The sequence below is a fragment of the Zootoca vivipara genome, chromosome 2, assembly GCF_963506605.1.
Source record: "Zootoca vivipara chromosome 2, rZooViv1.1, whole genome shotgun sequence".
NCBI lineage: Eukaryota > Metazoa > Chordata > Lepidosauria > Squamata > Lacertidae > Zootoca > Zootoca vivipara.
Genome location: NC_083277.1, coordinates 77,311,582 through 77,326,902, shown reverse-complemented (window position 1 = coordinate 77,326,902; position 15,321 = coordinate 77,311,582). Strand labels below are relative to the sequence as shown.

Below are 15,321 nucleotides of genomic sequence, written 5' to 3'. Positions count from 1 at the left end.
TATGTAAGGGTGTTTCCAGATGGTTGTTTATTGTAGGATGTCATGTGTGCTCCTTATGCATACAATTCTTTAAATTTTACAATTACCAAACCATATAAAAATACGAAAAATAGGATCTCACCCCTAGAGACTCGAATCTCACAGCCTCATGCTTCCAGTTGTGTGGTAACATTGGTTACAGTATACAATCATATCAGCCCAAAAATTCTATAGTGTGAGGGTATGTGTGTGTCCTGCCCTCTTTCCTGCAGCTGTGTATGTATGAAATGGGTACCTGAAAAGGTATCTCTTGTTTTTATTCCCTTTGGTATTTTTGTTTTATTGGTTAGCTACTCTGTTAACACTAGTTGCCAGATTTTCTTGTCATGAAGTCAGCATGGCACCCTCCAAAAGTTTCCATTAACTGGCTATCGTTAGTATTGCTGCAAGCAATAACTGTCCAGTGTGTTTATAATGCAGGTCCATATTATCTCTTGAATAAAGGTTGAATAATGCCAGCTTGGATTGTTTAATAACAGTCTATCCTTTTATTGCTTTGATTTCTCTGAACACCAAAACGTGTTCACCTTTGTACTGGTCTATCACACGTGCGGATGTGATTCCCCTACCCCAAAATGTACATCCCCTCCAACAGGTTTGTGGAAGAAAGATTTGAGCAAATTTATATGGGCAGGAAAAAATGCAAGGATACAATTTAAATTACTAACTGACACAAAAGAGAGAGGAGGCTGGGGAATGCCGGATCTTAAATTATATCATGCGGCAGCAGGAATGTGTTGGATTAGTGAATGGATTGAATTGGATAATAAAAAATTGCTAAATGTGGAAGGTTTTAGGAACAATCAGGGATGGCACGCTTATTTGCTGGAGGAGAAAAAGGGGGGATACAAGGAGTTTACGGACCACGTCATTAAAAAAATCCTTATTAAAGATCTGGAAGGAACATAAAGAAATTTTAGAACCAAAAACACCTAAGTGGGCCTTCCCCCTTGAGATGACATCTTTATTTAGCAAAAACAAAGAAGGGAAATGGATAACGTATCAGGAGCTCCTAATAAAGGAGAATGAACAATTAAAATTAAAACCATACCAACAACTAAAAGAACATTGCACAAGCTGGTTACAATATTGTCAGGTGCAAAGCCTATTCCAGAAACATAAAGAGATTGGGTTTCAAGAAGGGAATTCGAAATTGGAGGAGTTTCTGATAGTAGATAAAGAAAAATCATTAGCCAAAATATATAATTATCTCTTGGAATGGGAATTGAAAGATGAATTGGTAAAGACAACTATGATAAAGTGGGCACAAGACATTGGGAGACCCATCTATAGTAGCCAGTGGGAAAGATTGTGGAAAGAAGGGATGAATTTCACGGCATGTATGGGAATAAAAGAAAATATGTTAAAGTTAATGTACAGGTGGCATATTACCCCAGAAAAATTGCAATAATTTACAATAGAAATTCAAACAAATGCTGGAAATGCCAAGAAGAGATTGGAAATTATTATCATTGTTGGTGGCAGGGTAGTAAAATTAAAGAATTTTGGAATCTGATATATGAAAAGTTAAAGAAAATGTTAAAAACAACATTTGAAAAAAAACCAGAGATATTTTTACTAAGTATGATACCTGAAAACTTCCCCAAAGATAGAGAAAATATCCTCCTCTATGCGGGCGCGGCAGCCAGACTCCTGATAGCCCAGAATTGGAAAGGGGAAAAAGTCCCGACAGTATTGGAATGGCAGGAGAAATTAGTAGAATTCATGAATCTCTCCAAAATGACAGCAGCAATTAGAAATAAGCCCAAACAGAGTTGTAAAAAGGAATGGAAATATGTTGAGGATTATTTGAAAAAAGAAGGAATGAATATTGATTTGGTGATCTGCTTAGATTGAAAGATATGAAGGGGAATATAGGAAATATGTGTAGATAGGATATTAGGTAAGCAAAGAGAAAGAAATTTAGTAAAGGAAAGTGGTGCACAAGCAATAGGAAGCAATTATTGATATTATAATTATTTTTGTTTTTTGTTTTTCACTTTGTTTTTGTTTTTCTGTTTTCTCTTTTGTTCCCTTTTCCTCTCTTTTTTTCTTTCTTCTTTGTGCTTAAAATGCATTATTTGTATTATATTATGATTTGTATTATACTATGATTTGTACGGTTTATGCTTTTTTTGTTTGATCAGTTTGATATAATTAGTTTGGTTTATTTATTTTTTGTTGTGGCTGTTTTGTTTTGATGTATCATTTTAAGAAATGGAAATAAAGATTGTTTTTTTAAAAAAAATGAATGCAATTTGTTTGCAGCATCTATGTGGCACTTCTGGCATCATTTGCGTAGACCTCACAAACTTTGGTCTCAGTGGGAGCTAACTGCAACTAAGTCTGGATCCAGACCAGTGTCTTTAATATTTCTTTTAGAAAAGGCAGTACTAGTTCAATATATTTTGCTGCCTGAAGCAGTCAAAATGATGCACTCACACTAGGGAGGACACTTTTAAAAACCTTACTGCCCTGCTTCAGACACCAGTTCATCCAAACCCACCACCCTTTAGTTGTTTCACCCTGTTGCATGAACAGGATTTGCCCCAAGAAAATGCATTTGATGAAAGCCGAGGTGAACAGATTTTATCTGTCTTCTCCATCATACAGTAACTTTGTACCCATTTTCCACATCAACCTTAAAATTTGATGGTATATCATCTGATTTACTTACGGCATTCTTAGCTTTGGAAACTTCTGAATATCATTTTCAGACATATTCTGAAACAGAAACACATGCAGTATGTTATCATGGTGCCTGTACAACACGTTTTGGTCACTAGTTTTATTATAAAATAAAACTAAAAGTGCTGTAGTTACACAGAAGAGGTATTTAAAACTTGACAATCTGCTTAAATGTGACAGATACAATGCACCACAGAGTGACCAACATTTCCACACCTTTTAACCACTTTTCTTAATCATTCATCCATATCTATTTTCCTATGCAACCACACCGTTTCCACTTTGCTAGTAATCTTCTCCTTTAAATCCAAAGGAATGACCATTTTGAAAGTGTAATTTTATAGAAAAACTTACCAGAAATCTTTGTCCAGTTATGTTGTATTTCCTTGCAACTTTCTCACAGTCCTTGAAGTTTAACTGCTGATTAAAAGACACACATTCAGAAAAACTTGATCATTTTAATAAAGAATACATTTATATCCAATAGGTCTCTGAATAACCATAGCTGACTATTATGCATGGAATTACTTCCTCTAAAGTGTGCATAGGATTCCATCTTTAGACAACTTAATCACTAAACTCATTTATTTCAGCTGGACTTACTTTAGCAGAGCTAGGATATGGTTTATAAGGGCCCAATTTGTCAGAGCTTTTCAGTTCTGACCCAGCCTGCTAAAATTAGAATGGAAAAAACTTTAATTTCAACAGAAATAATGTTACTAGAGGTGTTGAGATCATAAAAGGCACAGAGATAAAAGTATATTAACAAAAATATTTTCCCCGAGTTCTGTCCCTTGTGTAATAGGTTAATTCAATAAAATGCAGATTGACATGTACACTGATATAAAAATCACCACAAATTACAAATCAACAAAAATCCCTCCCATCTAATCCTATCTTCCTGAAAATTTAGAGGACAGTGTTTACTTATCTTCTATTAACATATTCAGCAGCTATGAGTGATTTGAATTAAAGAGAGCTTTTCCTATCATTTTAAGGGTTCAAGTAAAACAATTCACAATAACAGTGGTGTATGAAAAAAGCTTCCCTAAACAGGGCTGCCTTCAGATGTCTTCTAAAAGTCTGGTAGTTGTTTTTGTCTTTGACATCTGGTGGGAGGGTGTTCCACAGGGCGGGTGCCACTATCGAGAAGGCTCTCTGCCTGGTTCCCTGTAACTTGGCTTCTCACAGCGAGAGAACCGCCAGAAGGCCCTCGGCACTGGACCTCAGTGTCCGGGCAGAACGATGGGGGTGGAGATGCTCCTTCAGGTATATTGGACCGAGGCCGTTTAGGGCTTTAAAGGTCAGCACCAACACTTTGAATTGTGCTCGGAAATGTACTGGGCGCTAATGTAGGTCTTTCAAGACCAGTGTTATGTGGTCTCGGCGGCCGCTCCCAGTCACCAGTCTAGCTGCCACATTCTGGATTAGTTGTAGTTTCTGGGTCACCTTCAAAGGTAGCCCCACATAGAGTGCATTGCAGTAGTCCAAGCGAGAGATAACTAGAGCATGCACCACTCTGGCGAGACAGTCTGCGGGCAGGTAGAGTCTCAGCCTGCATACCAGTGCACTGTTGCCATGCGGTAGTAATTCACAAACGAAATCTAGTAAATTGCATTTCCTTCCTAAGACAATAGGTTTGTCCGAAAGATACAACAGAGCAAAGAATCTACTCAGTTCCTTCTCAAAATGAATGTAGTTTTAGAATTCGTTTTAGAATTTGTCACAGTTCACTTACGGTTATGGATAAGGCAGCAGCCACAGTTTTTTAGACTTTTCTCATTTTCTATAATTTAAACAGAGTTAGAGAGGCAGCCAGCCATTTTGTGTAGAGAGTGCAATGTTGCATTTGAGAGACTGGTGTAAGACAATCAGTTTACAGGATCATTTGTGAGAATGGTTTGGGAAGCTTATCTTGTCTTTCACTTTTATTATTAGCTGAAGAACTAGTGACTTTTGAAGCTTAAGCTTTGATTTCAGAATCTGTTTTAACTCAGAAAAATAAATTAGTTTACCCTGTTCATAAACTACTGGACACTTCATATAGACTGTAATCCTGTGCAAATTAGCAATTTGGGCCTAAGAACATACTAGAGAATCTTAAGAACATCTTATATTTTGCACCCAAAGTAATGATAGCCTGACATCATATTTGAGAAAATGGCTCCCAGCAGGGGCAATTAAGAGCAGAAAAGATGGAGGAAGGGGAGAAAGTATAACAATATCTTCACTGGGGCCAATCGAAATGTTATTCCTCCCCATAAAATCCAGAGATTGCCACTGGTAAGGGGAAGGCTTAAAACTGGCCCTCCCTATGTGCTTTAATATTGATTACCCCCCCACCCCCATGCCTGGTATTTGTTCTTTTAAACATTATTTGGTTGCTAATCATATCATTACTTTCACACAGAATTTGGTATTAAATAATTTCCCACTTCAGTAACCTTGGCAGCAGTAAGCAACTGTCTTATCATTTGTGCTTGTGAGATTGAGTCTCAAAAAGGAAATGCTGGCCTCATCCAATAGAAACTCCCCAAGCCAAAGCAAATGCATGGAATACAGTTTGGATGGTACAGAACAGCAACGATTAACAGTGGATGACTTTCTTCACTAATCAACCCAATTCCCTTTCGAACAGCAAAAGCACTGCTATAGTCTGTCTCTACACACTGTGATTAAGATAATTTACGAGAGTACACCAAGGCTGGAACCTGTATTTCTGACTCTTTTTTAATTCCAAAAAGGGATTTTCAAGAATTTGTTCTTTGTTTTCATGCCCTCCATTCTGGGTAGTCAAATTGCAAAAGGGCCAGCAAACACTAAGCATTTATTTTGTGGCAGATATTCTGCCCTTCACCAACAGAATCTGCAGCAGCTCAAAGAGACATAATTCATGCACCCACACAGACATGATACTAAGAGATTCCTGATGCCTCGTTTTAGTTTGACTCCCTTCCATTCAATAGTATTCCAGGATATTTTGCCGGGCTATCGGATAAATAAACTTGTTTCGATTTTAGCCAGGGCGGGGTATTTATTATTATTATTATTATTATTATTATTATTATTATTATTATCATTATTGAGTCCAATAGGGAGAAGAAGCAGTGAATGGCAAAAGAGAGAGGGAGAGATGCAAGGCAGGAAGGTGATTCTAGGGCCAGTGCAGGGAAACAGTAGGAATCCTTGCTCTAACTCCTTTTTTGGCAACTCCTGTATCAAAACTGGAGCTCAGAGGAGATTTCAAGGCAAAATAGAATTGTCTCTGGAGCCGGATGATCACTTTTCATACTTGGCAGAGTAGGGGGTGTTGCTCATGAATGGCTAAAACTTGGAGAAAGGAAACCATTTATTGTGGGACAAATACTAAGTTTTGCCCAGCATCAATGTTAATGGAGTGTGAGACAAATATCTGATACATGGAGTGGATTCTACAAGATTCCTTTTGGAAAACTCCTGGGTCATGTAAGCCTCAGTCTTGGGAATGGGTATTGCTGGGTGCTAATGTGATTATAGCATAGTGTTAAGTGCCATATAGAATCACTATTTTAATTTCATTCTCGGTTGATTGCAAAATAGCAGTGACTGTTGTGGAAAGGACCTAAGTTTAAGGAAAATTAAAAAGGCTGTTCTACTTAGCTGGAAACTTCTTCCAGGCAGTATACATAGACTTCAAGGCAGATGGGGGCCTGGAAGGTAGCAGTGGGGTGGATTGACTGGAGGGAGTGTCTGATCAAAACAAATGTATTGGGGGTGGGGGGACCGTGCCAACAGGTAGGTAGGTAGACCCTGCTGGATATTCGGCAGCCTGAGTAAGCAAAGCAAGGCAGAACTCCCTACAGCTTTCTAAAGCAATAATTAAGCCATAGACTTCTTCCCCTGCAATTTAAACACTGCCAAAATGTGAACTACAGTGAAAGGATTAAAAGGAAAACAAACCTTATACTTTGCAAAGAAAGTTACAAGGTCCTAGATTGCTTATTTAAATTTAATATTTTATCTCATTTCCCCCATGGCATGCATTTGAGTTTATTTATTGTTGCAGCACCCTGTGATTTAAGCTAGGCTGAGAAGTATGCAATTTACCTATGGAAATACACAGAACTTCATAGCCAACTGGAGTGAAAATAACGGATTGTAGCCATTTACAAATACATTCAGAGTTTTGAAATTCTCTGAACTTTGGAGCTAAGTTGTATGAAAATAAATATGAGGATTTATGAGGTAAATAAAAATGTATTTTCTAGGTTCTTTGGAAATACACCTTCACAGCAAAGGTTCCCCAGCGTTTTAGCCTCATCCCCAGACTGCAAACATCATGGAGGCAGCTCACTTGCCCTCTAGGCTCCTCATGCCCTGATGTGGAGCTTCTCTCTCACTTAAAGTAAAATCAGGGTGAAACCTTCTTTGACAAATGATGGAGGACAGGCCTTTGTGTTGTTTTTGGTAGTATCTTGCCACTGGAATGGGTGGACAACCTGTGACTGATGTGCTCATATATTGGACCAGAGTGCCCAATGAATCACTAGTGTTCCTAATTATTTAAACAACATTCATTTCTCTCCAACTACATGCTAGGTTTTATACAGAGTTCTGAAGGGCCACAGTGCTTTGTCAGGAAGCTTGCAAATCCATATTGGATACACAAAGCAGAGAAGGTGTGGCAAGTTAGGGATTGACAATAGCCTGGCTCAAAAGGTATGGTTACATGTGCAGACAACACTTTTGCTCACACAAGGGGGATCTCCTGCTTTCTGTGATTCCTCCCCTCCTGTTCTTGTGCTACATCTCATGCTGTTTTGAAGGGTCCTCCAACCATCAGAAGTGGACTTTTGGGTTGCAAGGGGAGGGGGAGGCCCATTCTATAAATGGAACTTGGTTTTAATCACAGAACAGATGTTAGGACCCCAGTTCAGTGAAGAGAAAGGATGGGGAAGGGTTGAGACAGAAGCCTTTCCTTTCAGAAAAGTGAATTAGGAAGTTTCTAACAAGTTCCATCACAATCAGAAGGAGGCATAAGGTCTATCAGAAATGGCTCCTCAAGGATTCATATAAAGTGATCATCTCATACATGTAAGAAAAATCATTTTTGTAGCATAAAGTTAGAGCAGCAGAACTGAAATCAAACTTACCCTCTTGAAGTAGTTTGCTAACTCATCTGGGGACCAGCGGGCCACTTCTGAGCGATAGGGAGTGTTTCGTGAATCCATTTCTCTTCTTCTTGCCTAGCCAGTTACAAGCCTGTTATCTTGCGAGTGATCCAAGAGCAGGACTCATCCCACACAGTGACCCAGACTGGTAAATTCCCAAGTTTTTTGCTTTCTTCAAAACTGTGCTACAAATAAACTGCTCAGAGCAGCAGCTTCCGGTGTGAACCAAACGGTTTCTTTTCTTTCTCAGAAAACCCGTCAGCTAGTTAGTCAACTCCACCACTTCCTTTTTCTGAATCTAAATACGTAAACAAGGAACCACGGGGCTTAATCCTACCATTGCAAAAGAAGGGTTTACAGTGACAAGGAAGAAATGATATTACCCAGGAAACTTTTTTCCCTGTCCAATGTGAACCAAAGCTAGTGGTCACTGATGTCTGGGTCTACACATTAAAAAGAATGAGATGGCAAAGTTCTGAGCTGGTAGAGGTGGTAATACCCACCACATTACAAGCAGGGATTATATATTTGAATGCTCTACTTAGAAACATAGTCACAGCAAAGAGAAAATAACACAGTAGAGAGAACACTAACCCAAATCTCCCCCCCCCCCCGGCCATATTTTTTGTTTTTATTTTCTGCAGAGAGTTTTCATGTGGGAGGATATTAATATGGGGGAACATTATGTGAGATGCATCCATGCAGACTGAAATGGTACAGCCCACTCTACCAAATCAAGATTCTATCATCTCATTCTGCTTTTTCTTTAGAGCACGCCTTAGCTATGTCATTATCTCCGAAATGATGAAGGTAAGGCTTATTCAGTTCTATAAAGAAAGAAATGACAGCAAATTCTCTGTATTACCACAAGAAGGCAGCAAAGTTCAATTATTTGCATGCACATATGAAATTTGTTCATAACTTGAACTATGAGTAGGATAGATATGTTTGATGTTAAAAGGCCTTATTCCTGGTGTTAGAGCCAAAGTGCGGAGTGAGGGGAAATTAGAGTATGAGGATAGTAGTTCAGAATTCCTAACCCATGCACCCCTTAGGCTTTTTAAACATTGCAGTCTGAAAAACACATGCAAGGGAGACACACTGGGGCTTAGTTCTATGTAAGAATGCATACAATTACAGCCATCTCACTCCTTATGATCACTGGAGGAGGAAGGCAGGGGCGGGGGCAGTGTGCACTGGGTGTTAGCCATCAGGGCAGGTGACATTGCTGCACCACCACCCCCGCTCGCTGCATGGGCGGCAGGCCACTAGGGACGCTCGCCACGCAAGTGGTTAGCGGCGCTCCCCATGCGGGCAGCAGGCAGCTAGGGACGCTCGCCGTGCGAGTGGTTTGAGGCGCTCCCCACGCTCACTGTGCAGGCAGCAGGTGACTAGGGACACCTGCGCTGCTCTGGGTGCCGGGGCAGGTAGCTCTACCCCTGCTTGTGATTGGGAACAGAATAACTCACATTTGAAGAGTTACATATAGCTTGTGCCTCAGACCATAATTTCGGTGGGAAATCCTTTGCTGGTCAAGCCAGTGAACAATGATAGCCATAGCATTTAGCACACTAGGCTAGCGATTCCATCCACACTTTCTGGAAGGTTGGGATGGTGGAGAAATTCAATTCAGTTTACATTTAAAGGCTAAATTTATGCTCTCTGAAACAATACATGAACCAAAACCCAGCCAGCCTTTGAAATTTGCACTTCTCCAATTTTGCAATGCAGTACTCTAGCCAAGTTGCTGCCATCCATTTCTCTTGAGGGAAAATGGAATGTGCCTCCAGGGATGAAGTAAAAATGAAGTGACCTCCTTGGGTCACAAGCCTGGGCAGTGTGTATGGAGGTCCTGAGCTGCTCATATGACAAGACCCCCTCTTGGCCTTACTGATGTGGTCCAAAGGAATGGAGAGCAATATATTTGGCAGGAATTGGCAGAAGGCATACAAGGCACTGTCCAACTGTCTTAGGGACTGCAGTCTGGATGTGTGTGTGATTTACTCCTTAGTTGTTTCTTTTCCCAAAAATGTCTCAAAGATGACCAAAGCATAATGGCATTCAGCACTCAATTCTCACATGCAGCTCCTAGAAGCTGTCAGCATCTGACAGCAGCCACATCCTGGGAAACAGCTTTTACTGTCTGGCTTAGCCAGATGAGGGTAGCCAATGGGTCTTAACCCCTCAATGAGTTATGGACTTGTTTACCCCCTGCATGTGAAGACAGGCTCTGGCAGATTGATAGTGAGTCAAACAGTCAATAAATAGAAGACATCTGAAGGCAGCCCTGTTTAGGGCATAGCTGCCAAGTTTTCCCTTTTCTCGCGAGGAAGCCTATTCAGCATAAGGGAATTTCCCTTTAAAAAAGGGAGAACTTGGCAGCTATGGTTTAGGGATGCTTTTAATGTTTAATTGATTATTTTATTTTATTTTATTTTTCTGTTGGAAGCCGCCCAGAGTGGCTAGGGAAACCCAGCCAGATGGGCGGGGTATAAATAATAAATTGTTGTTGTTGTTGTTGTTGTTGTTGTTGTTGTTGTTGTTGTTGTTGTTGTTATTTCTGCATGTGCTGTACTGGGAAATGAGGGGCAGCTGGGGCTCATTAAGCTAGGAAGGTAGCCCATCTAGGAGAAGGAAAACTTACCTTAAACCTCTGCTGCCTTGCAGCTATACTAATTTGTGAGAAAGACTTTGGAAGTAAACTCTGAAGAACACTATCCAGATTCAGATAGTCCCAGCACAGTGGTGGGTTGATCCAAGGTCAAAATTAAGAAATCACAGTGCTGAAGAGGCACCTGGCTAAGGGCTGTTGGGCAATCTATAGTGGTTTGGTGGGGTAGGCTTTGGCTTCACCACCCCTGAGCTAGACAAACTTAAGATCAGTCCACTCCAGAGAAAGTGGATGTGATAGTAGTGAGGGACTTAGTGGACTGCTTGGAAGGGGAAAGTGCCTTTCTAGAAGAGAGTACTTCTGTATACAGACCTTTTCTTGAATAATTAAATAGCCTCAGGGTGCTTTTAACCATTACGGTATTTGACAGTGTTATAACAGCACCCTCTGCTGGAAGACAGAGGCATGACCATTGTCACCCATGCTTTAATAATCTTGAGATTTGACTGTTGCAATGTGCTCTATCAGGGACTACCCATGAAGAAAAGTTAGAAAATACAATAGGTATAGAACTCCAGTCATATTGCTTTAGTACTCAAATGGACCTCAGAATATTCTAGTAACCAGTGTAGCTGTTTAAGGACTAAAGCAATATGACTGCACCTATTGCATTTTCTGTACCTATTGCATTTTCCAACCTTTCTTTAGGTACTGACTTTGATCTATTGATCCCTAAAACCAGGGGCGTAGCCAGGATCAAAACTAGGGGGGGGGGCAAGCCATGGTCGTTCAGGGGCGGGGCCAAGGCACAGAAGGGGAGGGGCCACAAAGTGGGCGGGGCTAAAGGGCCAACGGGCCTGATGACATCGTGGCGGTGGCAGCAGCGGCCACCTTGTGCTTCTGGGGCTGGTAGCGTTGGCGGCTACCCTGCTTGGCTGGAGAGGACGGGAGGGTCGGGCAGGCGAGAGGGGGTGGCAGGGCGGGCGAGGGCGAGGCAAGACATGGCCGCAGCCACGACGGCTCCGAGGCGTTGCTGCATATCAGCATAATATTTCAACCATGGTTCAAGCCCCACCTTAGGGAAAAAATCCTGCATTGCAGGGGGTTGGACTAGATGACCCTTGTGGTCCCTTCCGACTACAATTCTACGATTCTATTGATATATTACCATACCATATGCATCGTTCTGCTTTCTTGAATTGTCCTACTCCTAGGCATAGCAGCCAACTCCTAGAGGCCTAGGTGCCTCTCCCCCCCCCCAATTACTGGTAAATACCGTATTTGAAAGAGTCATCCCCCCATGTTGATGGGCTTTCTATGTGGGGCTTATCTGCCCCCCCGTATTTTATTAAGGATGGAAGAGGGAGGGAAGGAAGGAAGAAATAGAGAGAGGGATAACTCATATTTATGGGTGCCTCTGGGTGACGCTGTGATGCTGGAACTCTGCATGTACAGGAGCCTTGTAAGCAGCTTTCTCTCTGCTTGATTTACAGCAGGCACGTCCAACAGGTAGATTGTGATCTACCAGTAGATCACTGGATGTCTGTGGTAGATCACTGGTAGGTCACTGGCACCCCTAAAAAAAGCTCACCCAAAATTTTCCTCCTCCCTCAAAAAAGTTGAACTATGACCTGAAGCCCTAAACAAAAATGGGCCTCCCTCCTAAAAGAAGCTCAACAAGTTTGACCTAAACCCCAAAAAACAGGGCTTCCCTTCCTTTAAAAAAAAACTCAACAGCTTTGACCTGAACCCCCCAAAAGGGGGTAGATCACCCCCAGTTTTAAACTCTGAGTAGATCAGAGTCTCTTGGGAGGTGGCCACCCCTGATTTACAGTATACAGATGCAGGAGGAGGGGCAGACTGGAACACCAATGCTTTTTATAAACATCACTGTGTCTGTCAAAGCTACAGCCCCCCCTTTCTTATTCACTTCTTTTTAGCCTTGCAGAGCCACCTTATTCAAATTGAATCCTATGAGTCTGCACCCTCATTAAATCGCCAATAGAACTCTTAATGCTCCTGAATGCTCATTAACAACTGCCACTTAAGAACAATAGGGTGAAATGGTCAGCTATCGAATCTTGCCTGGGGATATATGCTCCATTGTCTTAACTGCTTAACTACTGGTAGCCACTTTCCTTTATTTATTTGATGTGTTTTTGTTACTGCTGTGTCCCCCCCCCCCAGCAAGCGGAGACTTAGCTGCTCTTGCTAAAGCAAAGCCCTTTCCACTTCAGTTTTTGGAGGGGAAAAGTGCTGGTTATGGTCTGTAAAATACATTAATTTTTTTGCTTCTAGGGGGGGGCAGCTGCCCCCTCCTGCCCCCCTGCCTACGCCCATGCCTAAAACTATCCAGGAATTGTAGTGAGTGCCCCAAACGAACCTCCCTGGAGTGTGTGATTAGATTTGTCTTCATGAGAAACAAACCCTTCTCAGTCACTGCCACAGAGCTTGTGTTTCCATAGGCTGTGAGTTTAGCACCTGCTGTTCTAGTGTGATGTGGGCATGTTCCGCTCAGCATGCAATATGAAGCAGCAATTGTGGCTCCACACTACCCCCCACCCCTCATCGCCATGCAATCTTCCTTCCTATCTCAACAGCTGGCAGAGAATGTCATGTCTTCTCCCACCGGCAATTGGGATTTGAATTTCCCACCCACTGATCAATCACAAGCAGGCCCAGAGGCGACACTTCAGGGGGCAGAACTGACCGGGACTCTGTTCCCCCCTGGGGATATATTCAGGCCCACCTCCACATTCTGTTTTTCTTTTTTAAACATAATTTTTATTGATTTTACAAATTACAAAAGATGGTACATACATATACACCTTTTCCACCTTCTTCCCACCCCCCTCCATGGGTCCTCCCCTGCCACAGAAGTATCCCACGCAGGTGAACAGTCAGAAGTGGTCCATTTTATGATTGGGTTTCTGTCCTCCTCCCCCTCCCCTGCCTCCGAAGCCCCCCCCTGCCACCAGGGAGCTCCAGTGAACCAGGGCAGTACGCAGGAGTTCATCCATCCAACCATCTATTGTCATACCAAAAAAAAAGAAAATACAAAAAGAGAAAAAGAGAAAAAAGAAAAGAAAAAAAAAGACAAAAAGGAAAAAAGACAAAAAAAAAATTCATCATAATTGTTAAATTCATAATTGTTAAACCATATTTTGTGGGCTTCCCCACCCTCCCCCCTTCCCCGGTTTTCCTCCCTTATTTATCATCTTCAACAGTTTCATAGTTCATATTTTATAACATACACCTTTATATCTTGTACCACTTTTAAACTAACTATTATCATTTTCGCCTATTGTCCAATCACTGAGAAATCAAACTCCCATTTTTTCTTCCCGTGCCTAATTTTTACCCCTCTATAGGCCTCCATATTTTCACCTTTTTCCAGAATCAATTCACTTTTTAAACCTATAATTATTCCCAAACTAACCTTACACCCCCCCGAGTACTGGCTCCACCCCACCAATCCAGCAAGTTCCATAGTCAGCAGTCCAGTTATAGTCCTATTAACCCATCCTTACAATCACAACTTCACTTTCCCTTCACCCCACCCCCTGTTTACAGTCTTTTGCCATCCAGGCCTCCATATCAGACCCCTGAGCTTCTTCTCTTCTCTGCTTAATTTTTCCTTCTTCCCTGTGGTCATTCTGGAGTTCCAGTAAGTCCAATCGTGCCCCCCTCGAAGGGGAGGCACTCCATCCAACTTTTTGTAGAGTAAAATCATCATTTTTTTCGTGATGGGCTTCATTTTGTGTTAAGTCATCACAGTCCTCATCATTGTCATTCTCACATTCGTCTTCTTCAGTTTCAAAAGCTTCATCTTCTAAGAAATCATATTCTGCCATCGTCATCTGGAATTGTTGCTGTAACACTTGCCGTTGTGTCTCCTCTTGACATAGTTCTATTCTTGCTTCCCACATTAAGGTCAAAACAGTCCGCTGAAACTCAGGCGGGTACCTTTTTGTTGACATAGTTCAGTCCTGTCAAGGTCAAAACTTGTCACATGGGGTGGAATATAATCGCAGTCTATTTTCTCGACTCCATTTTAACAAGCTGGCTGCATTCTTAAAAATAAAGTTCGAACTCACATTTCAAAAGTATATAAACCAAAAAAGAATTTCCAAAAAGTCCAGAGATAAAGATAGAAATAGAATTTAACTATAAATCCTGATCAACTCACTGGATTGTCTGGGCTGCCGGCTCCCGAGGAACAGAAAGGTCTTTCTTAGTCTTAACTTCTTTCTGCAGGGCAATCACAACCACAGTCTCTCTCCCCTTTTACCCTGCATTTAGGGGAGATTCTCTTTGATGCCTTTGAGGAATCCTTTTAAGTTGAAATCTTCTGTTTACGGCTTCGGGTTTCTGTTTACTGTCTCTTATGTTACCGTAGGGGGGGGGGTGGCTTCCTCTTTTCCCCTCTCTCCCAGGTCCAAATTGTTGCCTTAATTTACATTCCAAAGAATCCAAATTACTCACAGTCTATTCATTTGCTGAATGTTCTTTGAAGAATTGGCCACCTCCACTTCCCAGACTCGCAGCTTCGCACTCTCAGAGCAGCAATGTCAGCCTGTCCGCCGCGGTTCACCTCCTAGCTCTCGGGGGCTTAAACAAAGCCGATCCGGGGAGGAGAGAGCCCGCTTTTGGCGCCGCCAGGCAAAATCTGTCCCCTAAAAGCTCGATTTGGGGCTTTTAAGGAGGTTTCGCTTCGCTGGAACGATTCCCTCCACCTCTGAAGCGCCGAGGTCCGCTCCGCTGTGCGGACCCCCGTCTGAGCAAGATGGCGTGGTCAACCGGAAGCCCCACCTCCACATTCTGTTGCCAGTT

General features: G+C 41.9%; 2 protein-coding genes across 2 annotated transcripts in view; both read right to left on the bottom strand.

The window, feature by feature from the left end:
* The window catches only part of LCP2 (lymphocyte cytosolic protein 2), a 41,719-nt gene extending 33,570 nt beyond the window's left edge, over positions 1–8,149 (bottom strand). Inside the window, exons 1-3 of the mRNA XM_060271045.1 lie at positions 7,860–8,149; positions 3,082–3,144; positions 2,717–2,763 (exon numbers count right to left, since the gene is read on the bottom strand). Coding sequence (XP_060127028.1) covers positions 2,717–2,763; positions 3,082–3,144; positions 7,860–7,937 — 188 coding nt within the window. The 5' untranslated portion in view covers positions 7,938–8,149. The remainder of the gene's footprint in view (positions 1–2,716; positions 2,764–3,081; positions 3,145–7,859) is intronic.
* Positions 1–15,321, bottom strand: part of KCNMB1 (potassium calcium-activated channel subfamily M regulatory beta subunit 1) — a 312,631-nt gene that overhangs the window by 212,958 nt on the left and 84,352 nt on the right. The window lies entirely within an intron of this gene.